The sequence below is a fragment of the Macaca fascicularis genome, chromosome 7 (assembly GCF_037993035.2).
Source record: "Macaca fascicularis isolate 582-1 chromosome 7, T2T-MFA8v1.1".
Classification (NCBI taxonomy): Eukaryota; Metazoa; Chordata; class Mammalia; order Primates; family Cercopithecidae; genus Macaca; species Macaca fascicularis.
The window spans coordinates 137048740-137072031 of record NC_088381.1 but is presented as its reverse complement, the minus strand read 5'-3'; the positions used below and the strand labels follow the sequence as shown (position 1 = coordinate 137072031).

The 23292-nt window shown below is 41.7% G+C and overlaps 1 protein-coding gene and 1 pseudogene across 10 annotated transcripts in view; both read left to right on the top strand.

Moving 5' to 3' along the window:
• Positions 1–8488: 8488 nt before the first annotated feature.
• DCAF5 (DDB1 and CUL4 associated factor 5) overlaps positions 8489–23292 on the top strand; it is a 109592-nt gene continuing 94788 nt past the window's right edge. For 4 of the 10 annotated variants that reach the window (XM_073997615.1, XM_073997611.1, XM_073997613.1 and 1 more), the window contains exon 1: positions 9037–9222. Coding sequence is in view for 2 of the 10 variants with exons in the window: in XM_015453919.4 (XP_015309405.3) it covers positions 8668–8881 (214 nt within the window). In the remaining 8 variants the exon portion in view is untranslated. Of the gene's footprint in view, positions 8882–9036; positions 9223–23292 lie in introns of those variants that run through there. The other 6 variants (XM_015453919.4, XM_073997612.1, XM_005561591.5 and 3 more) reach the window with 3 other exon arrangements.
• On the top strand, positions 15332–16418 carry LOC141407297 (protein SET pseudogene; annotated as a pseudogene).

Here is a 23292-nt window from a genome sequence, read left to right as displayed (position 1 = left end):
TGTAGTTATTATTTTTATTGGTTCATTGTTTAATCTTTGTACTTAGGATAAGGGTAGTTTATACAACACAGTTACAGTGTTAAAATACTCTGTATTTTTCTGTGTACTTACCATTACTGGTGAGTTTTCTACCTTCAGGTGATTACTTGTTGCTAATTATCATCCTTTTCTCTCTGTGTTAAGTAACTCCTTTAGAATTTCTTTGGTTTTTATTTTTGTTTGTTTGTTTGTTTGAGACTGAATCTTGCTCTATCGCCCAGGCTGGAATGCAGTGGCATGATCTCAGCTCACTGCAACCTCCATCTCCTGGGTTCAATCAATTCTCCTACCTCAGCCTCCTGAATACCTGGGATTACAGGTGCCTGCCATCATGCCCAGCTAATTTTTGCAATTTTAGTAGAAATGGGGTTTCACCACGTTGGCCAGGCTGGTCTCCAACTCCTGACCTCAGGCAATCTGCCCACCTTGGCCTCCCAAAGTGCTGGGATTACAGGATGAGCCACCGCACCCAGCCCCCTTTAGCATTTCTTGTACGATAGGTCTGGTGTTGATGAAATCCCTCAGCTTTTGTTTGCCTGGGAAAGTATTTCTCCTTCATGTTTGAAGGATATTTTCCATGGTTATACCATTCTAGGATAAACATAATATTCCAATTTAAGTAATTAGAGAAAGAAGACTAAAACCAAAGCAAGCAGGAGGAAGGAAATAGTGAAGGCCAGAGCAGAAACAAATGAAATAGAGAAAAACAATAGAATCAATAAAACCAAAAGTAAGTTCTTTCAAAATATCTACAAAATTGACAAACCTTTAGCTAGACTGACCAAGAAAAGACAGAAGACTCAAATTACTAAAATTAAGAATAAAAGAGGTGACACCACCACTAACCTTACAGAAATAAAAGGAATTATAAGGGAACACTGTGAACATGATAACAAATTAGATAATCTGGATAAAACGGACAAATTCCTAGAAACACACGAACTACCAAAACAGAATAAAAAGAAATAAAAAATCTTAACAGAAGTATAACAAGAGATTGAATCAACAGTCAAAAACTTTCCCACAAACAAAAGCTCAGGGCAGATAGTTTCCTTTGTGAATTTTACCACATGTTTAAAAAAGAATTAACATTAATCCTTCACGAACTCATGCAAAAAATAGAGGATGGACTTCCCAACTCATTCTATGAGGCCAGTATTACCCTAATACCAAAACCACACAAAGACATCACAAGAAACAGACACTATAGACGAAAATTCCTTATAAATATAGTCAAAGTCCTCAACAAAATACTAGCAAAGTGAATCCAGCAACATACAAAAAGGATTATACACCATGATCAAATAGAGTTATTTCAGGAATGAAAAATTAATATATGAAAATCAATCCACATAATATACTATATTAATAGAATAAAGGATAAAACCATATGATAATTTCATTTCAATACACAAAAACACTTGACAAAATTCAACACCTTTGCATGATTAAAAAAATTCTATAGGGATTGAAGAAAACTTCTGCAACCTAATAAATGGTATCTATGTAAAATCAAAAGCTAACATAATATTTAATGGTAACTAGAAGACTAAAACTTTTCTCCTTAATATCAGAAACAAGGCAAGATGTTTGCTCTTGATACTTCTGTCCAACATTGTGCTGGAGTTTCTAGCCAAGCCAATTAGGTAAGAAAAAGAAGTAGAAGACATCCAGATCGAAAATGAAGTAAAACTGTTTCTATTAACAGATGACATGATCTAGTACATAGGAAATTTAAGGAATTCATAAAAAAATTAAAATTAATAAATGAGTTAAGCAAGTTTAAGGGTACAAGATCGATATACAAAAATTTGTTGTATTTCTATACATTTAGCAGTTCAATGGAGTAAAGAATCATCTTCTAAACAAGTGGTGCTGGGATGGCTGGGTGTCCACATGCAAAATAATGAAGTTGGACCTCTACCTCACACCATATACAAAATTAACTGGATCATAGACATAACTGTAAGAGCTAAAAAGTATAAAACTCGTAGAAGAAATATAGAAGTAAGTATTTGTAACCTTGGATTAGGCAGTGGTTTCTTCTTTAAAAAATTGACCATGGATTAGGCATATGATACCACAAGCACAAGTGACAAAATAAAACAACAGATAACTGGAGCTTATCAAAATTAAAAACTTTTGTGCTTCAATGAATACAATCAACAAAGTGAAAAGACAACCCAAAGAATGGGAAAAAAGTATTTGCAAATCAATTATCTGATAAAGGACTTACATCTAGAATATGTAAAAAACTCTTACAACTCAGCAATAAAAAGACAATTCAATTTTTAATGTGGGCAAAAGGTCTAAAGAGACATTTCTCCAAAAAAGATACACAAATGGCAATAAGGCTGGGCTTGGTGGCTCACACCTGTAATCCAGCACTCTGGGAAGCCAAGGCAAGTGGATCACTTGAGCTTAAGAGTTCAAAACCAGCCTGGGCAATATAGTGAAACCCCATCTCTACTAAAAATATAAAAAATAGCCGAGTGTGGTGGAACACACCTGTAATTCCAACTACTTGGGAGGCTGAAGCACAAGAATCTCTTGAACCCAGGAGATGGAGGTTGCAGCGAGCCGAGATTGCACCACTGCACTCCAGCCTGGGTGACACAGTGAGACTCTGACTCAAACAAACAAACAAAAACAAATGGCAAATAAGCATGAGAAAAGATGCTCAACATCAATAGACATCAGGGAATTGCAAATCAAAACAATAATAAGAAACTACTTCACCTACTAGTATGGTTATAATTTAAAAAGTTGGACAATAACAATAATTGGCAACAATGTAAAAACACTGGAACCCTAGGCCAGGCATGGTAGCTCACGCCTATACTCCCAACACTTTGAGAGGCTGAAGCAGGGGGATCACAAGGTCAGGAGTTCAAGACCAGCCTGACCGACATGGTGAAACCCCGTCTCTACTAAAAATACAAAAATTAGCCGGACGCGGTGGCGTGCGCCTGTAATCCCAGCCACTCAGGAGGCTGAGGCAGGAGGATTGCTTGAACCCAGGAGGTGGAGGTTGCAGTGAGCCAAGATTGCACCACTGCACTCTAGCCTGGGCAACAGGGTGAGACTCTGTCTCAAAAAAAAAAAAAAAAAAAAAAAATTAGAACCCTCATACAACCTGTGGAATGTAAAATGGTCAGCTGATATGCAAAATAGTTTGGCACTTCCTCACAAAGTTAAACATAAAGTTACCATATAACCCCAAAATTGTCCTACTACATAAAATACCCAAGAGAAATAAAAACATATGCCCACAAAAAAGTTGTACACACGTTAATAGTTGTATTATTATTCATAATAGCCAAAAATTGGAAGCAGCCCAAAAGCCCATCAACTAATGAACAGATAAACAAAATGTGGTATATCCATATAGTGGAATACTATTTGGTGTAAAAAAATAATGAAGTACCTTGAAAATATTATGCAGGCTGGGCGCAGTGGCTCAAACCTGTAATCCCAGCACTTTGGGAGGCCAAGATGGGTGGATCACGAGGTTAGGAGATCGAGACCATCCTGGCTAACATGGTGAAACCCCGTCTCTACTAAAAAATACAAAAAAAAAAAAAAAACTAGCTGGGCGAGGTGGCGGGCACCTGTAGTCCCAGCTACTCAGGAGGCTGAGGCAGGAGAATGGCGTAAACCCGGGAGGCGGAGCTTGCAGTGGGCTGAGATCCCGCCACTGCACTCCAGCCCAGGTTACAGAGCGAGACTCCGTCTCAAAAAAAGAAAAAAAAAGAAAATATTATGCTAAGTGAAAGAAGCCAGATACGAAGACCACATATATTGTATGATTTCACTCCTATGAAATATGCAGAATATGCCAGGCGTGGTGGCCCATGCCTGTAATCCCAGCACTTTGGGAGGCTGAGGCAAGTAGATCACTTGAGGTCAGGAGTTTGAGACCACCCTAACCAATGTGGTAAAACCCCATTTCTACCAAAAATATAAAAAAATTAGCTGGGTGTCAGTGCACGCCTGTAATCCCAGCTACTGGGGAGGCTGAGGCAGGAGAATTGCTTGAACCTGGGAGGTGGAGGTTGCACTAAGCTGAGAGCATGCCACTGCACTCCAGCCTGGGCTACAGAGCCAGACTCTGTCTCAAAAAAAAAAAAAAAAAGCAGAATAGGCAAATCCATCAAGATAGCAATTAGATTAGAGGTTGTCAGCAGCTGAGGGGAGGGAGGAATGGTGAGCGACTGCTAATGTATATGGGGTTTCTTTTTGGAGCGGTGAAATGTTCTGGAATTAGATGGTCATGGTTATACCACTTTGTGCATACATTAACAACCACTGAATTGTACACTTTAAAAGCATGAATTTTATGATATGTCAATTGTATCTCAATAAAGTTATTAAAAAATAAAAAGATATATGTCCTATGGATCTTGTTGGAAGAATACGAATTTAAGTACATCAGTTTCTTTTCTCCCCAACATTAAAAGTGACCGTTGTCTATTTGAGATGATCAATAAATAATTTACCTTTTAAAATTTAAATGTTGGCAGGCCGAGGTGGCTCATGCCTGTAGTCACAGCACTTTGGGAGGACAAGGAGGATAGCTTGAAGCCAGGAGTTCAAGATCAGCCTGGGCGACAAAATGGTAAAACATTTTTTAAAAAATTAGCCGGGCATGGTGGCATAAACGTGTAGTCCCAACTACTCAGGAGGCTGAGGTGGGAGGATCACTTGAGTCCAGGAGTTCCATGCTGCTGTGAGCTATGATTGCACCACCGTACTCCAGTCTAGGCAACAGAGAGACTGTGTCTTTAAAAAGTTAAAAATGTTACAGTTAAATTATATGTATATTTGAGGCATTGATCTCTGCATGAATTAACATCTCATATTATGAATAGTTATTTTAAAGTTGAAAATATTTTGAATAAAAAATTTCTGAGCATATTAGTGTCCATATGTAGTACTTAATATGCTAAGATTTAATAAAAGTTTCAGAAGGGCTTAGTATTTTCTCAGTTAAAAAAAAACAAAACAAACAAAAAAACAGCCAGGCTAGGTGGCTCATGCCTATAATCCCCGTACTTTGGTAAGTGAAGGCTGGAGGATCATTTGAGCCCAGGAGTTTGAGAGCAGCCTGGGCAACATGGAGAAACCCCAGCTACAAAAAATACAGAAATTAGCTGAGTGTGGCGGTGTGAGCCTGTAGTTCCAGCTACTCAGGAGGCTGAGGTAGGAGAATCACTGGAGCCTGGGAGGTCAAGGCTGCACTGAGCAAAGATCATACCACTGCACTCCAGCCTGGGTGACAGAGCCACACCCTGTTTCTAAATAAATATTAAAAACACAGTTTCTAATGTTTGAGCATTTCCTTAGCATTCAATCAGTTTTTAAAGATTCCTTACTCTTTCTTCAGCAATATTGGAGTCAAACAAAATAGAAGTCAAAGAGTAAATACATTTCTGGGAATTCTACATTTGACCAGTATTCAACCCATGGTGAAGCAATTAAGAGTTCCTGGGTTAAGCAATTTCCATATCTTTGTTTTTCCAGAATGAATTTCCAAATCAGTGTTTCAAGGCTTCCTGAACATGAACATTAATACACATAAGTTTCTGGGTTTAGGTAAGAAAATTATGAGTTTTTCACTCTTCTCCCTCTTCCTTCACACATTCTCTGCAGTGGTTCAATTTACTCAGAAGTAATTTCATTTGCTATTTTAAAGCTAAGTACGCTGGCCTTTTCACAATAAATGCCTATATGAAAAAGACAAAGCTCATGTGGTCATCAAAGATGATTAAATGTTTGTGGTATTGCAGTTTTGTTACAGGTGTGGTGGAAAAAAGTTTGTGGTATGTAGTTATGTACAATATTATTAGTTTGCAATAAATGACATAAGGGACTATGTTAAATTCTTAATAAAAGCAAATTGATATCATGGAGTTTCATCTTTTGAAGTTGGTTATAAGTAGGTGGCCAGATTGAGCAAATAAAAAATTCAGGATGCCCAATTCGAGTTTCAAATAAACAATAATTAGTATATCTCAAATATTTCATGGGGTATACTTAAACATTCATTGTTTATCTGAAATTCACACCAAATTGGGTATCCTCCATTTTATCTGACAACTCTAATTATAGAAACAGGAAGATATTTCACTCAGGCTTACAAAAAGCTGGCCAGACTAGCAGTAGGATATAAACAGACTAGGTGGTCCTACCTTTCTGTCACGGTTGGTCACCCAACAGTTAAGGAAGTTTCCAGCAAAGTCCTAGATTTGGGCTGGCATGTGACCAGACACTGGTCTATTTTTATGCTGAGGTAAATGGGACAATTTTTCCAGGAATTCAGTAAAAACTGTAGAGAAGGGGGTATGTTCTTAAGAAGGCAGAGGAGGGTACGTATTATATACTGCCACAGTAAAGGCCACTTCAAACAAATCTCCCCCACCCCAGGCAACTAGTGTAGGTATAAATGATGGCCTATTAACTGGAAGAAGTCAGAGAGGGTTTTGAATGTGTGGACTGAGGATGCCAAGCAAAGGAACAGTGAGCAGGGAAACTGGCCTTGGAACGAGTGGATCCCACTGGAATGAAACAAGTCAAACTCAACATATCCAAACCCGAAAGCACGACCTTTCCCTCCAAACTCTTTCCCACTCCCTAAGTTCATTCATGAATTCAGCAAGCATTAAAGTGGCCACTAGTGCCAGCAAGTGCTGGCTCCAGGCATACACCCTTGAGCAGACGTAGTCCCTGCTCCCGGAGAACTTATAGCAGAGTGGGGCAGACTCACATCGTCACAAAAATAAATGATTAATTACACATTTTGACATTTCTATGACAAAAGGATGTTTGGTGCTATACATCTTTAACAAAGCTGGTATACTGCTACTAATTTTCAGGTGGTTATTATAATGAATAAACAAAGGATTATTAGAAGGCATCCTACATAGTTTCCTATTTAGGGGAACAATATTCCGTTAAAATTCACATTTTAGGAATTTGATTTTCTTTAAAAATATTTTTTGCCCTTTTCCACAAATTCTGATGGAATTTGGTTTCTGTTTAGTAATGTTTGCTAGAATATGTACTTTTATATGAAACACTTGCATATTTGTTATTAGTACGATTAATCTTATTGTCACTGAACAAAAAGTAGAAGTTAATTTTGCTTGACGGGTAAACCCTCTTCCATGTTCAGCCGATCCTTTTTTTTAAAAAAAAAATTATTATCATCTTCCCCAGATCAGAGATGTACAGCCCATCGTTCAATGATGATTCTACTCAACTGCTCCTGTGCCACCTCTGGTCCAGAGGATGTAATTCCTGCTAACTTGAAAGGGCAAAACTGACAAGTGCCTATTTCAGTAGCTTATTACCACTTAATGACAGAGGATAGCTTCCAGGAAAAGTACTATAATACATCGAAAAGGGGACTTTTAACTGTATCTGGTAGAATTCCAAAGCACTTAACACCCACTAGGGTCAACGCGGTGACTCCCATCCTACTGAAGTGCAGCCACTTCTGGCCTGGAGCGCAGCTGCTGGTTAACAGCTGTCCAACCTCAGCGCTCCCGACTCAAGACCTTTAAGAGGAGCTCACCGCACCCAATTAAATAACATATATCGTTAGTTTCAAATCACGCTTCTTGTGTCCTGCAAATTTATCTGGAACGGAGAGAAGTACCTCGTGCTTCTCGGGACTTCAACAACTCGGTTTTGGCAATTTTCTTCCCACTTCTTTATCCCTTTCTCCCTTTCTCTTTCCCCCCATGTACCACTCTATTTAATCTGCCAGACGGAACAATTTAGCCTTTTTCTACTGAAGGACCGGAGGAAGAGAAGAGTTAGAGAACTGGACTTGGGGAGGAGCGGTGGTGTTAAACATTTACCGGGAGAGGGGAAGGGCCGGGTGCGCGAACAAAACCCCCTGGCAACCTTCCTCCAAGCGTGCAGCCCGAACTCCCGGTTCCCCCGCCTCGGGCAGGGCCGGACTGCCCAAGGCAGAGGCCAGCAGAGGAAGGAGGACCGGAGCCCCCATTCGCACCTTCCCCCACTCCAGCCGGATTTCCCCCGAACTCGCACGGGCGCTGGCCTCCGGACAGCCGCCGGCCCGCGGATTCCCGCGGGAGGAGGGCGAGCCGAAGCCCAGTGGCCACCCGGATTGTTACGCGCATTCAACTCCGCGGAGTGCGAGGCGCTGGGGTGCAGCGGTGTCTCTGCCCGGCGCCACCCGGATCCCCGCGTGGGAAGCGGCTCAACGGCGAAAGCAGCAGGGGCCCGTGGTCTCCCGGCCGGCAGCCCGCGTTCTTCCGGCCAGCCCCCCGCAAGGGGGAGGGGCGCCGACGCCGCGTTCTCGGGGCCCCGCGGCCGGCGGAAGGGCCGCGCATCGCGGAAGCGCGGCAGCAGCTGAAGATCAGCTGCTGGAGGAGGCGGAGAAGCAGAGGGAGGAGCCTCGGGGGGAAGGAGAGGGAGGGGACCGTCAGGAAGCCGCGAACGCCGCCGAGTGTCTGCACACCTCGCTCTGCCTGCCATGGCTGGTTAAAGAACCATCCGGATCGCAGCGCGGGGGGAGGGCCGGGTGGGGGGAGCGGCGGCCGCGCGTGAGGCCGAGGGAGGGGCGGCGGCGCGAGCGGCGGCGGCGGCGGTTCCAGCATGAAGAGGAGAACTGGCCTGGGGGGCAGCATGAGGTCAGTGGTGGGCTTCTTGTCCCAGCGGGGCTTGCATGGGGACCCCCTGCTCACTCAGGACTTTCAGAGGAGACGCCTGCGGGGCTGCAGAAACCTCTACAAGAAGGACCTCCTCGGCCACTTCGGCTGTGTCAATGCCATTGAATTCTCCAACAATGGAGGCCAGTGGCTGGTCTCAGGTAAATCAACCCCCTTCCCCTCCCCGCACCCTCCCAGCCTCCCCCTCTCGCTCTCCCCCGTCACCCTCCTCCTGCCCTCTGTCCCCACCCCCTCCCTTTCTCAACCCCCTTCTGCGGTAGGAAGGTTTGGTGTCAAATTAAAACCATTGCAGGGGGAGGGGAAGGAGAGGATGTCTTCTATAAAAAAGACCTAAAATGGTTGACAGCTCCTTAATTCGCTTTATCCCAAGTGCAAAGTGATCTCTTCTGATGCCTGCCCCGAAAGTGTGGGTCGGGGAGGGGGGCGAGGTTACCGCTCGACAAAGTTTGACGGCAAACTCTTCCTCCGCGTACTTTAAAAGGTGCTGGGGGCATTTTGGGGATGTGGAGGGGGAGGAGGCCGAGGAGCGCCGGAGGCAAGGGGGAGCTGCAGCTCCCGTCGCCGGCGTCAAGGAAAAGGGGTCTTGGGGCTGGAAAGCGGGCGGTGACAGACCCGGACGCCGAGGGGCCGGGGGCTGCGACCCGGGGGCTGGCGGGGTCTGCAGAGGGGAGGTGACTGGCGACGGTAGGGCCGCGGTGGGCCGCCCCCCTTGGCGCTCTTAGGGGCCCAGCACCATGGCCTTTCGTTCGGTTGTGGCCCCTTCTGCGTCTTGTTTTTAATACGGTTTGGAGAGTGGCGAGGGCTGTGGAGGCTAAAGGGCACCAGCCTGAACTTGAATGCGCAACTTGTGAGGCAGGGGGTAGGGGGGGTCCCCGGGAGACTTGTTGGCGGGAGCCCGGCGCTCCGCACCCTGTTTCCTGCGGCCGCTGTTGCAAGTGGTCTCTGCTTCTCCTCCCTGTCGCCCAGACCGGCCTGGTTGCCCCCGGGCTCTCCCTCTGGTTTGGGGAAAGTGGCGAAATCGAGGCCGGGGCTCCGGCCGGGCGGTGTAGGCCTCGCTCTCCCGGGGCTCCTAGCGACAGGCAGCTGAATCGATAGCCTATTGCTCCCGGGGAGGCCCGGGCCCCGCGGGCCGCGGCGACAGCTGCCCCCGGGGAGGTGCGCCTGCTGCCGGTGGGGGCGCTCGCCGCCGTTGTCCCCTCCTCCCTGGGGTCGCGGGCCCAGGGCAGGGGCGGGTGGGAATGGACCTACGTGAGGGCTAGGGGGCGGCTCCCCGAAACCTGGCTCAGGGGAGGGGGGTGAAGACGACTGACTGGGCGTTCCTGCTTGGCTGCTGCCCTCTTCTGTCCCTTTTCCTATATTGGGAGGGATGAAGGGGGAGCCCAGCCCTGGACGTGGCGCTTAGCTTCACCCAGGTCGGTCCCCGAGTGGCTTTCTAATTTATGTCAGCAGCTCGCCAGAAACTTCTGGGATCATGGCAAAGCATCCGTCTTCGCGAGTAACCGTCTGAAGTGACACGGGGCGTACAGTCCAATTTGGGGGTAGCAAAGAGAAAGATCTTCTGTGATCATTTTATGATAAACCTTCTGGGGTCTGTCCAGAACTGACGTGACTTTTGTACCCCAGATCGTTTTCTCTTTGACTAGGTAGATTTTGGCCCTAGATCATCTGCTGAAGAAATCTGATCTTTCAGACGAAAGCTTCCTTCCCCCACACCACTATGTAAAATTTTATCAAATAAATTTCAAGAGCAAAAGTGAGGGAAGACTTCTTCTTTAAAGACCTAGCTACCAGTTTCCCCGCTACTGTTTTTTATGTATTCATAAAACTCCTGATGTATTCCAACAGAGAAGTTCCCAGACATAAGTAAACTTTACCTACTGAGTGAGGGAATTTGGGGGTACTCTTTTGGAGACAACTGAACTAATCATGTTAATGGAATTGTGAGTAGTCACAGGTTGCCCAGCTTGACACGCCTTTATTTATGTATTTATTTGAGACAGGGTCTCACTCTGTTGGCCAGGCTGGAGTGCAGTAGGCTATCACTGCTTACTGCAGCCTTGACCTTCCAGGCTCAAGCTAACCTCCCACCTCAGCCTCCCAAGTAGCTGGGACTACAGGCAGGTGCCATCATGCCCGGCTAATTTTAAAATTTTTTTTTTTGTAAAGGTGGAGTCTCCCTGTGTTGCCCAGGCTAGTCTTGAACTCTTGGCCTCAAGTAATTCTCCTGTCTCACCCCATAAAGTGCTGAGATTACAAGCGTGAGCCACCATGCCTAGCTCAAACTTTTTAAAAAATAACAAATTTATTGAGATAATTTCCCTGCCATATAATTTATCTATTTGAAGTTACATTTTGAAAAGCACTAAAAAGTTCCCTCCATTCGCTACCAGTTATTACTCCTTTTATCCTTGGGCAAGACGCTCCCCTATATCTTAAATGAACTCTATTTTCTCTAGTCTTGGCCAGGTCATTTCCTTTATCTTAATTTTAGCTTGTAAAAGAGGAAAGTCCTTTCCACAAGGGAGGCTCTGGCAGACCTTTCGATTCTGGGTATTTATTTCCTTACTTTTCTAGGCTTGTGGTGCCCATCTCCATCAGTACTTCCTGGGTTCCAGCCTTCTTTGCCCCTTGCTCCTCCTCCTTCCCCTCATACTCCCTCTAGCTCAGTTCTTCCTGTTCCCTCTTTATCTACTCCTGTTCCTGTTCTTAATCCTATCAGCAGGCTATTCCACCGCTCCTCCAGTTTGGCTAAGATACACCTAGCTTTTCCTGTTTGTTCCTTGGATATAGAGTTTTTGTTTAAAGCCTTTTTAGCTATTTACCTTCCATTATGAGTATACAGCTGTGTTAACAGAAAGTTCCTCCTGTTTGCTTCAGATAAGGAAGCCCCCTTTGGGAGTCCTAATATACCTTAACTTGTTAAAGCTAATTACATTTTGTTCTGGGAAGTCCTTCGATAATTTTCCCAAGTTTAAAACTAGTGTCATGTTTATATTTTTTTTTCTTATCTATCTTTGTCTCTCATTAGCAGTCAGCACCTGAGCGGGGGGAGCACAGTATTCTGAGGCTAATGCTATGTATCCCCAATGTTGTAATGTGGTGGGATGCCAGACTCTGGGATGGTAATGAGATTACTTTTATGCATTTTGTTGTTCTTGTGTCTTGTCTGGATTGGAAAGCCCTTAGAGAGCTGTGATTAAAATGATAGATTGTTCATTGTTTTCATTTCATAATTGTTTGGGCAGGCTCACATTTCTGGTAACTGACACATACTACTTGACAGAATTAACTTAGACCCAGAGCAGAAATAATATTTGCATGATTCCTGTGGCTGAGTAAAGTACTATTAGTTAATAATACATCACTTTTCTGTTCCAACAGTATCCCCTGTTCCAGGGCACAGTGAGGCCAGCAGATATTGAGTAAACCAGAGAAAATCAGGAAGAAGAAAAGGTGCTGTGCTTGGAAGTGAAATTATGACAGCAACAAGTGGAGAAATGGTTATTTGACACGTTAAGATATTTTAACCTAAAAAGTACTTGATTTTTCTTGTTGATGACCAGAAAAAGGCATCGCTGTGATACTGTGTTAGGCAGTGTGGTATAGCAGACGTGTGGCTAACATCATCGCTGTGTCATTTGTTTATTCTGTGACCTTAGTCAAGTTTCTAAGCCTCTCTGAATGTGTTTTCTGAGGTATACAGTTGGAATATCGGCACCTACCTGAGGGGCTTGTGAGAACTATGTTAGTCAAGGTATAGGTTGGGTGCTGAACAGAGTGCCAGGCCTGTCAGAGAAAATACTGAGTTTGTTTTGTTTCTCTTTTGTATTCGTAACACGTGGTGTCATTAATAACAGACAATTGTTCTTACAGTATTGGTAATAGACCAGTGCAGATTAGGCAGACAGGATAGTTTTGTGACTTTTTGATGTGGAATGAGGAGGCGCAATGTGGTGTGGAAAGTGCTTGGGATTTGATGTCATGTGATTTGAGTTGGAGGCTCCACCAGTCACAAAGTGTTTGAATTTAGGTAAGCCCCTTCACTACTCATCTGTAAAATGAGGATAACGATTGCCCTCAAACTGGTAGATGAATGGGGATAGTGAATGGTCAATGAAATGTTATATGTGAAGGTGCTTTATGAACTTGGTTTTGAGTGAATATTACTTTTTTTTTTCTTTTTGAGATGAAGTCTTGCTCAGTCGCCCAGGCTGGAGTGCAGTGGCACGATCTTGGCTCACTGCAACCTCCGCCTCCTGAGTTCAAGCAATTCTCCTGCCTCAGCCTCCCGAGTAGCTGGGATTATAGGTGCGTGCCACCACACCCGGCTAATTTTTGTATTTTTAGTAGAGACGGGGTTTCACCATGTTGACCAGGCTGGTCTCAAACTCCTGATCTCGTGATTCACCCACCTCGGCCTCCCAAAGTGCTGGGATTACAGGCGTGAGCCACCCTACCCAGCCCGTGAACATTACTTTTTATAAAGACTAGCTTATACTTGATGATTGTAGTCTCTTCTTAGAATATTTATGTGTGTTAGTCCTTTGAGGGATGGCGAACAACATTGTATGTTGAAGCGACACAAGAGATCCTAACAACATCAATGAGGTTACAGTAGTACACATATTTAGGGTATATCTCAGGTTTACCTTTTAGGTCTTTGGTTGCATCTAGTACTCTAAATTGCTCTCATTGCCTCCTCTTATGCTTTTCCTTTTTCCTAGAATGGGATCCTTTATATGTTTGTTTAAAGTTTTTTTTTTTTTTTTGCGAAGAAAATGAACATCTTTTAGAGCTCTGATTAGATGACCAATCAGAATGTATCTCTATGTGCATTCGACTTGGATTGTTACTCCGCCTTTTTATATGTTGTAAAGGGTTTGTGCAGATCATCTGAGCAGTAAACAAAAACAAAGATTTGGCTGTTTGGAATGAGAGTGGCTATAATATTATTTCCCCTGAATCGAGATTTAAGGCATTGGAACTTGTAGAACTAGCAGAATAACCCGTAAGTATGAAGTTTTTAGTTATAGTGACTAAATATAGGAAGAGTGCCTTCAGAAGTTTTTCAAATAGCATGAGCAACTATGATGTTTCAAGGTATTAATTATGTAGGAGTTGTGAATGGGGAGAGGCATTTAGTTGCTTGGTCATAATACTTACAAATGGGGATAACTATTTAGCCTATTTCTAGTTCAAATGGGTTTCTGACCATATTGATCATTTTAAGGATCCATAATATATAGAGAGAGACTTTGGAGTATGAACCCTGAAGTCAGACTGCCTGGGGTGAATACCAACCCAGCTACTTGGTCACTTATCCTCTCTTGTCTGTTTCCTCACCCATGTAATAAGGATAATAATACCCTACAGGGTTGTAGTAAGGATTGAATGAAATAACATTTGTAAAGTTCTTAGCACAAGGGCCTAACCCATGCTGTTGCTGCTGCTCCTGCAACTGTTGTTTCCCTTGAATGTCAGGAAAGGCTTTTAGGAGAGTGATACTTTCATCATCTAGCATATACTGCACATGGCACAGTACACCATGAAAAATTGAGAAAGATCTCCATGAGGTGAACTGTTCAAAATACTTTGTGAATAAGCTTAACCAGTACTGTCATCAAAGAGTATTTTTAAGCATTGAATAATAGCTATGATTATACCTATATGCTTAATTTGAACCTGTTAATTAATGGTCATTTCCTGTTTCCCAATCACTAGTTTATATCATGTTTTATGAAATCAGTTTTTTGTAAATAAATTAGTCTAAAAGCACATTATCTGCAGGTAAGGTGTTTGGCTTTAGCCAGTTAAATAAAGCCTGGCTTTATTAAAGCTGTTCATTTAATTAGAATGAATTTCTTGGTTCTGTGGTTACATATCAGGAGAAATATGGCCAGTGATAGAGCAGGTTTCTGACTTTGAAAAGCTTTCATAGTATAGACGTTTTAACAAGGTAATTGAGGAATTAATTTTCAAATTTTCTTCTGGCCTTTTCTATTTACTGATAATTCATTGCTGTGAAGGTATTAAATTTTATTATTTGGTCTATTTATTAGTTCAACAAATAGTTTTTGAGTGCATACTATTTGTAAGACAGGAGCTATGAGAGCAGGAATGATGAATCAGATATAAATTATGTTTACAAAAAGCTGGCGTTTTAGGAGTGTTCAGTTCTCATTTGTAATCTTTCATGACCTTTTAAAATGTATCCCCTCTACCTTATTATACTTTAATAGATATTTGTTTTTTCTCTGGTTTGCTATACTTAATACAGCAAAAATGCCGATGCCTGTGAGATTTGATGGGAAAGAAAGAAGGCCTGTAGAGATGGCCCTGAGGAACTTTGCTATGAAAAATTGTAAGGATCATGTCATAAGGATAAAGTAACGTGAATATTTATAGATACACATTATTTGTCCTACTTGTTCTTTAGTCAGCTAGTTGATACCTATCAAAGGTTGGCAAATTTAGATTTATGCCAGGGTTTGTTACTTCTGCTTTAAAATAACCTAGTGAGATTTAGCTGATGATCATCAGTCACGTTAGACATTATTATTAACACATCAAAAAGTTGTCCTTTTGTTCAGTATTGTTCAAAGGATCATTTTTAATTTGATTTATGCCAATGTGTTTTTGATTGCTAAGATTTCCTAAAGACTCAGTGTTCAGCCTGCTTCCAGACGGGCGAGGAGACTCGTGGTCTGGTTCTTGGACTTGCCTAACAGCATGGCTCCTAAACGCCAGTCTCCACTCCTGCCTCAAAAGAAGAAACCAAGACCACCACGTGCTTTGGGACCGGAGGAGACATTGGCCTCTGCAGGCTTGCCAAAGAAGGGAGAAATAGAACAGCAAGAGCAATTGAACACATTGATGAAGTACAAAATGAAATAGACAGACTTAATGAACAAGCCAGTGAGGAGATTTTGAAAGTAGAACAGAAATATAACAAACTCCGCCAACCATTTTTTCAAAAGAGGTCAGAGTTGATCACCAAAATCCTAAATTTTTGGGTAACATTTGTCAACCATCCACAAGTGTCTGCACTGCTTGGGGAGGAAGACGAAGAGGCACTGCATTATTTGACCAGAGTTGAGGTAATAGAATTTGAAGATATTAAATCAGGTTACAGAACAGATTTTTATTTTGATGAAAATCCTTACTTTGAAAATAAAGTTCTCTCCAAAGAATTTCATCTGAATGAGAGTGGTGGTCCATCTTCAAAGTCCACCGAAATCAAATGGAAATCTGGAAAGGATTTGACGAAATGTTCAAGTCAAATGCAGAATAAAGCCAGCAGGAAGAGGCAGCATGAGGAACCAGAGAGCTTCTTTACCTGGTTTACTGACCATTCTGATGCAGGTGCTGATGCGTTAGGAGAGGTCATCAAAGATGATATTTGGCCAAACCCATTACAGTACTACTTGGTTCCTGATATGGATGATGAAGAAGGAGAAGGAGAAGATGATGATGATGAAGAGGAGGAAGGATTAGAAGATATTGATGAGGAAGGGGATGAGGATGAAGGTGATGAAGATGAAGATGATGATGAAGGGGAGGAAGGAGAGGAAGATGGAGAAGATGACTAATAGAACACTGATGGATTCCAACCTTCCTTTTTTTAAATTTTCTCCAGTCCCTGGGAGCAAGTTGCAGTCTTTTCTTTTTTTTTTTTTTGTCTCTTGTGCTCAGTCGCCCTGTTCTTGAGGTCTCTTTTCTGTACTCCATGGTTCTCAACTTATTTGGGGGGAAATACCTTGAGCAGAATACAATGGGAAAAGAGTCTCTACCTCTTTCTGTTCGAAGTTCATTTTTATCCCTTCCTGTCTGAACAAAAACTGTATGGAATCAACACCACCGAGCTCTGTGGGAAGAAAGAAAACCCTGCTCCCTTTGCTCTGCTGGAGGGTGCTAGGCCCCTGTGTAGTAGTGCATAGAATTCTAGCTCTTTGGCCGGGCGCGGTGGCTTACACCTTTAATCCCCGCACTTTGGGAGGCCGAGGCAGGCGGATCACAAGGTCAGGAGATCAAGACCATCCTGGCGAACACGGTGAAACCCTGTTTCTACTAAAAATACAAAAAATTAGCCAGGCGTGGTGGCGGGCCCCTGTAGTCCCAGCTACTCGAGAGGCTCAAGCAGGAGAATGGTGTGAACCTGGGAGGTGGAGGTTGCAGCGAGCTGAGATCGCGCCACTGCACTCCAGCCTGGGCGACAGAGCCAGACTTTGTCTCAAAAAAAAAAAAAAAAAATAGAATTCTAGCTTTTTTCCTCCTTCTCTGTATGTTGGGCTCAGAGAGTACACTGTGTCTCGATATGAATGTGGACAGTTAGCATTTACCAACGTATATGTGTCTACTTTCTCTTGTTTAAAAAAAGAAAAAAAACTTTAAAAAATGGGGTTATAGAAGGTCAGCAAAGGGTGGATTTGAGATGTTTGGGTGGGTTAAGTGGGCATTTTGACAACATGGCTTCTCCTTTGGCATGTTTAATTGTGATATTTGACAGACATCCTTGCAGTTTAAGATGACATTTTTAAAAATAAATTCTCTCCTAATGATGACTTGAGCCCTGCCACTCAATGGGAGAATCAGCAGAACCTGTAGGATCTTATTTGGAATTGACATTCTTTATTGTAATTTTGTTCCTGTTTATTTTTAAATTTTCTTTTTGTTTCACTGGAAAGGAAAAATGATGCTCAGTTTTAAACATTCAAAGTGTACAAGTTGCTTTGTTACAATAAAACTAAATGTGTACACACACACACACACACACACACAAAAGATTTGCTAAAGAGAGCAGTAGTCCTCAATTACGTATTCTGGCCAGCACATTGAAAGGAAGTGTCAGCCCAGGTACAAGCATGTGCTTATTCACTGATTATTGATGGATTTGGTTGTAAAGTACAGTTGGAGTCATTTAGATCAGGGAAACTTTATTGACTAGTAAAACTTGTCACACAAATACCTACTGCTCTCTGAATTCCAAGTTAAGAAGTAGGTACATTTATTTTCTCATGCATTGATCAAGGCAAAGAGAGCATAAGTTTATAAGGGCACTTCCATTGCTAATAAACGTGGCACTTAATTTTGATCTCTGTTTTCTTTTTATGGTCTTAAGAAAGAAGAAACTAATTGCTTTTCTTATTTTAATCTGAATTTACATACTCAAGGGTGAAATGAAAGTCTTTGAAAGTTAAAGGAAATAAAATCCTAATTCAGATGAAGATTACCTAGGTTAAGAAGGAATCAGTTCTGTTTTCAATTTTTGTTGCCTCACATTATTTAAAAAATATTCATACATATAAAATAACTGAATATTAAATAGTTTGAATTAACTCTTACATTATTGTGGGAATATGAAATTCTATTTCTTTTCTACTCAATTCTCTGTCCTTTAAATTTTTTGATTTTCTTATGTTGCTATAGTATGGGAAAGTAAAATTTTTTTTTTATTTTCAGTTATAAAAATTAGGTTACCATTTGCCAAAGTTTGGGTATGTTAGATGAATTTAGGTAATCTTTGAGTGAATATTTAAAGTTTGGTAATTTATCTTTAGACACATTAGAAAAATTAACTAAAACCATAAAATACTTTTAACGGTTTTATTACTTAAAGTGAGGTTAAATTTTTAAGTAAATTAAGGCCAGGTGCAGTAGCTCACACCTGTAATCCCAGCACTTTGGGAGGCAGAGGCAGGAGGATCACTTGAGCCCAGGACTTTGAGATCAGCCTGGTCAACATAGCGAGACCCTATCTCTACCAAAAATTTTAAAACTAACTGGGTATGGGGGCATGCGCCTTTAGTCCCAGCTATGCTGGAGGCTGAGGTAGGAGGATTGCTTGAGCCCGGAAGGTCAAGGCTGCAGTGAGCCATCATTATGCAAGTCAATTTAAAGAAAAACAATAAAGGTGTTATGTGGATATGGCAAAAATGAAAAGATGATCAAGATTGAAGCTTGTGAAATACTGCATTAGGTAACCCTTTTATATCTTCTCTTTTCTGCATGGAATCAGAGAAATGGAAGGATTTTCATTTTACGGGAAAGGGAGCTGAGATCTAGACAAGGTGACTTGCCCAGAGCTGTCTGCATTGTCTTTGGCTCTCAGGACTCTAAGTAGGACTCATTGCTCCCAGGCAGGTGCTGTTTCTCTCTTTTCCCTCTGTAGGCAGGTCACATTTTCTGGATCTGTCCTAAAGAATTGAAAGCTGAATGTTAGCAATTTCTGGAGCACATGTACAACTCTGGTTGCTTCTCTTAAATGATAAATTATATCTGTGTTTTGCTGTAAATAAGGGTAACTTGTTTTACTTATGTTTATTTACTCATTAAAATATTTATTGAGTACCCATTTTGTGCCCCTGTAATCTTTTTTTTGTTTTTTGTTTTTGTTTGTTTGTTTGTTTTGAGACGGAGTCCCGCTCTGTTGCCCAGGCTGGATGAAGTGCAGTGGCGCTGCGAGATCTTGGCTCACTGCAAGCTCCATGTGCCGGGTTCACGCCGTTCTTCTGCCTCAGCCTCCCAAGTAGCTGGGACTACAGGCACCCGCCACCACGCCTGGCTAATTTTTTGTATTTTTAGTAGAGACAGAGTTTCACCGTGTTAGCCAGAATGGTCTCAATCTCCTGACGTTGTGATCCACCTGCCTCGGCCTCCTAAAGTGTTGGGATTACAGGCCTAAGCCACCACGCCCGGCCTTGTGCCCCTGTAATCTTAATAACAATGAAAATCATTATTTAACTTTTAGCTTGTAACATGTGCCAGGCCTTCTGCTAAGCACTTTACATGTCTCATTTGCCACTTGGAAAATAGCCAGTGTTACCTGTAGTGTAGAAAGGCAAGGAGATTTGAAGGTTTTGTATTAATTGTCATAAGTGAGTGCTAAAGAATCAAGAAAGGACATTGATAAATTACTGCTGAGAGTTCTATAATCCAGAGAACAAGCAATGCATTATGGAAAAATAGATATTAGAATTCATTATTTGTGGTTAAAATGAAGTGAAATATGGCTGGTCCGAATGCAATGGTGCTTACAACTAATTGATCACAACCAGTTACGGATTTCTTTGTTCCTTCTCCACTCCTATTCCTTCACTTGACTAGTCATAAAAAAATGAAGTGAAATGTAATTCTAGGGGTGAAAAAATGATTTTTTTATTACCATGATCCATTACTTTATAGAAAATTTGGTTCCGGTAACTGCTTTTCAAGTTTTTGTTTTTCAGTTTTAGTTCTTATTAGTCGCCACTGCCATTATAATATAAGCTTCCCAAAATGTAACTAATTGTTTCACATCCCCTGCTGATCTGCAGCACTCCCCAATGCCTACCAAATTAAGGAATGCCTCGCCCAGTGTTCAACTGAGACATTGCTGTTTGTAAAAAAAAAAAAAAAAAAAAAAGTTTAACAGATTTTCTAAATAGCTAATATTTGATGTCATTTATTTATCAAATGTTATTTGGGGGCATTTCATGTGCCAGGCATATGTAACACTTAAAAGAATCTTTCGTAAGTTAGGGTAGTATTATTATCCTTATCTTAAATATGAGGGAACTGAGGCTTACAGAAGTTAGGTAACTTATGAAAGTTCCCCTTTATGGTGGAGCTAGATTTCCAGGCTGTGTCTGAATATTTTCTGAGACATGCTAACTGCTTTGAAATTTCTACAATGTTATATACATTTTTAAAGGATCTGATTTTTTTCTCCTTCATTCTCCTCTCTTGATGTTATCACTCTTATATTTTGCTCTCTGCAGTTTTTCGCTTGTATATGTAAATGGAGGAAGATGGGTGGGATTGCGAAGATGGGAGTGGGCTTGGAGCCAGTAAGCAAGGTTCTCATCACAGCCACAGTACTTACTCCTCAAGCAGATCTCTCTTGGTGCTAGCACTCACCTCACCTATATTCTGATGTTTGCAGTCATCTAAAGTCTCCTTCTTCCTCACACTCTGTGTATTCCATACATAAACCATGTGAGTAACTCCCACTGGGTTTAACTCCCTACTTTAGTCTAATTAGGAGTAGGTATACTCTAGTTATCAAGTTGGTTTCTGTTGTCTACTAGCCCAACTAAAAGTAAAAACAATATATGTGTATTTACTGAGCCTGTAATTTGAGTTTAATATCTGTCCAAGCCATGCTGAATGATTACATTTGGCTGAATTTCAGTCAACAAATAGGTGTCTTTCCTCATATAATTATACATGGGGAAAAAATACCTGTCTGGGGCACAGATGAATACTGTGCTTCAGGATAAAGTGCTTTTTGGAAGAAAGTGTAAACCTAATATGGGCTGATTTGCCCAGAGAGCGCTAGTGTGGAAGCACTTTTTCATGCACATAGTATCATAAAGGGAAGTGTAACTGCTAGACCAGATGATAAGCCTGTTTAATCCTTAATGAGCTTGAAGCATAGTGTTTTTATAAGTAAGATTTACTTCTGTCACCACAGCTTCACTCTGCTTTTGTGGAAAAGAAGGCATTTCACTTTCATGGTCATTCACTGAATGGGTGAAAAGGAAAGTTGCTGCATTGGTTCTGGTCTTGGACTCAGTTCGCTCTTCCTGTCAGTTTTCTTAAATCAGAGATTTAGGGAAAGACTTGACAATAGTCATTTGTCACTTTAGTTACCTGATCTTCCCATGCCTTCATGTTCACTTTCCCTGCCACTTTATTCATTCCTTGCAGTGTTGAATACCAGATATTTTTTCTTTTCTTTTTCTTTTTTTCTTTCTTTCTTTCTTTCTTTCTTTCTTTTTTTTTTTTTTTTGAGACAGGATCATGCTCTGTTGCTCAGACCAGAGTGCAATGGCAGTTACGGCTCACTGCAACTTCGACCTTCCATGCTTAAGTGATCTTCCCACCTCAGCCTCCCAAGTAGCTGGGACTGCTGGCATGCACCATCGAGCCCAGCTAATTTTTAAATTTTTCTGTAGAGACAGGGTCTCACTATGTTGCCCAGGCTGGTGTTGAATTACTGGGCCCAAGTGATCCTCCTGCCTTAGCCTTCCAAGGTGCTGGGATTACAGATGTGAGCCACCATGCCTGGCCAGAATACCAGAAATTCTATCATATACCTCTCGGGATACAGAGTCGATAATTCATAGATCAAGTCCATGTGTTCTAGTACTGTTTTCCTATTAGGGCCAGTTTAAAAAATGAAAGTTATATTCCAGAGGGCTGGGATTATGTAGGAGTCATTGAGAAAATGGCATCTGAGGAAATTGACAGGTTTATAATGGATCAACATAGCAGAGATAATGTTGGCAGGAGGACTGATTCCCATATTCCCTTCTGCCTCTGCTGGGGCTTCTGCCAGTTGATAAGATGAGGTAAGGTTACCTTATAAGGTTCATTAGGTAACTCTACGTCCCCTGCCTGCCTTGTTGACTGTTGGGATCCTTCATAACCAAGCCGATCATATATCCTGATTTACTTGGGATCATCTGAAACTCCCCCATTGTCCCAGTGTAATTATTAGTGTTCCTTTCATTCTTAAAAAGGTCCTAGTTTAAAGGATAAGTTATATGGTCACCTACTTACAATCATTGAACTGTCTGGTGTGCAAGTAAAACCAAAGCCCCAGTCTCTTAGTTCCTCACATTCACCATGGGATGCCTCTAGGAGAAAAGCCTTTAAGCATCCATTCTCCCTACTTCAGGTCTTTCAGCTTCCACTTTTTTCTTTTCTTCTTTTTTTTTAATTTGAGATGGAGTCTCACTCTGTGGCCCAGGCTGGAGTGCAGTAGCGTGATCTCAGCTCACTGCAACCTTCACTTCCTGGGTTCAAGTGATTCTCCTGCCTCCATGCCTGGCTAATTTTTGTACTTTTAGTAAAGACGGGGTTTCCCCATGTTGGCCAGGCTGGTCTTTGACGGAGTTCAGTCCCTAGGCGGGGGTGATCCACCCGCCTCGGCCTCCCAAAGTTCTGGGATTACAGGCGTGAACCACCGCTCCTGGCCTCAGTTGCCACTTTTAAGGTACCAGATAGAGGCTGAGAAGCAGAGTGGTTAGTCACTTGCCTTTTTATTAGAAAGGAGACAAAAAAGGCCAAAACCATTATGAACATGCCAGATCCAGAGCCTTATGTTACTCCATCCTTTCTATATACATCATCTTGTAGTTCTTATTATACTGTTTACTTGTACTTTTTTTTTTTTTTTTACAGTCTTCCAATGGGTTGTTGTTCTTTGTAGAGTTGATTTTGAGAAAGGTATTTTGAGGAATGATTCTCCACTGAATTGAAGTTTTTTCTGAGGAGTGTTTAACTAAAAGTAGATGTGATATTGATATTAAGACCATGTTACAATTATCTGTAAAATATGAATGATAAAAAATAAGAATTAAATAAGCAAGAGAAAAATGTTATAGGCTTAATTTTTTGGGATAGCTGTCCAGCACCAGAGTATATTTGGAGTAAAAGTTGGTGCCCTCAAGTGGCCTTGAGAAGAATTTTCAGGAATTGTAGTTTTTCAGGTATATATATGGCTGTCGAATGTCTTTGTCTTCTCTCTTTCTCTCTCTCTCTCTTTTTTTTTTTTTAAAGACAGAGT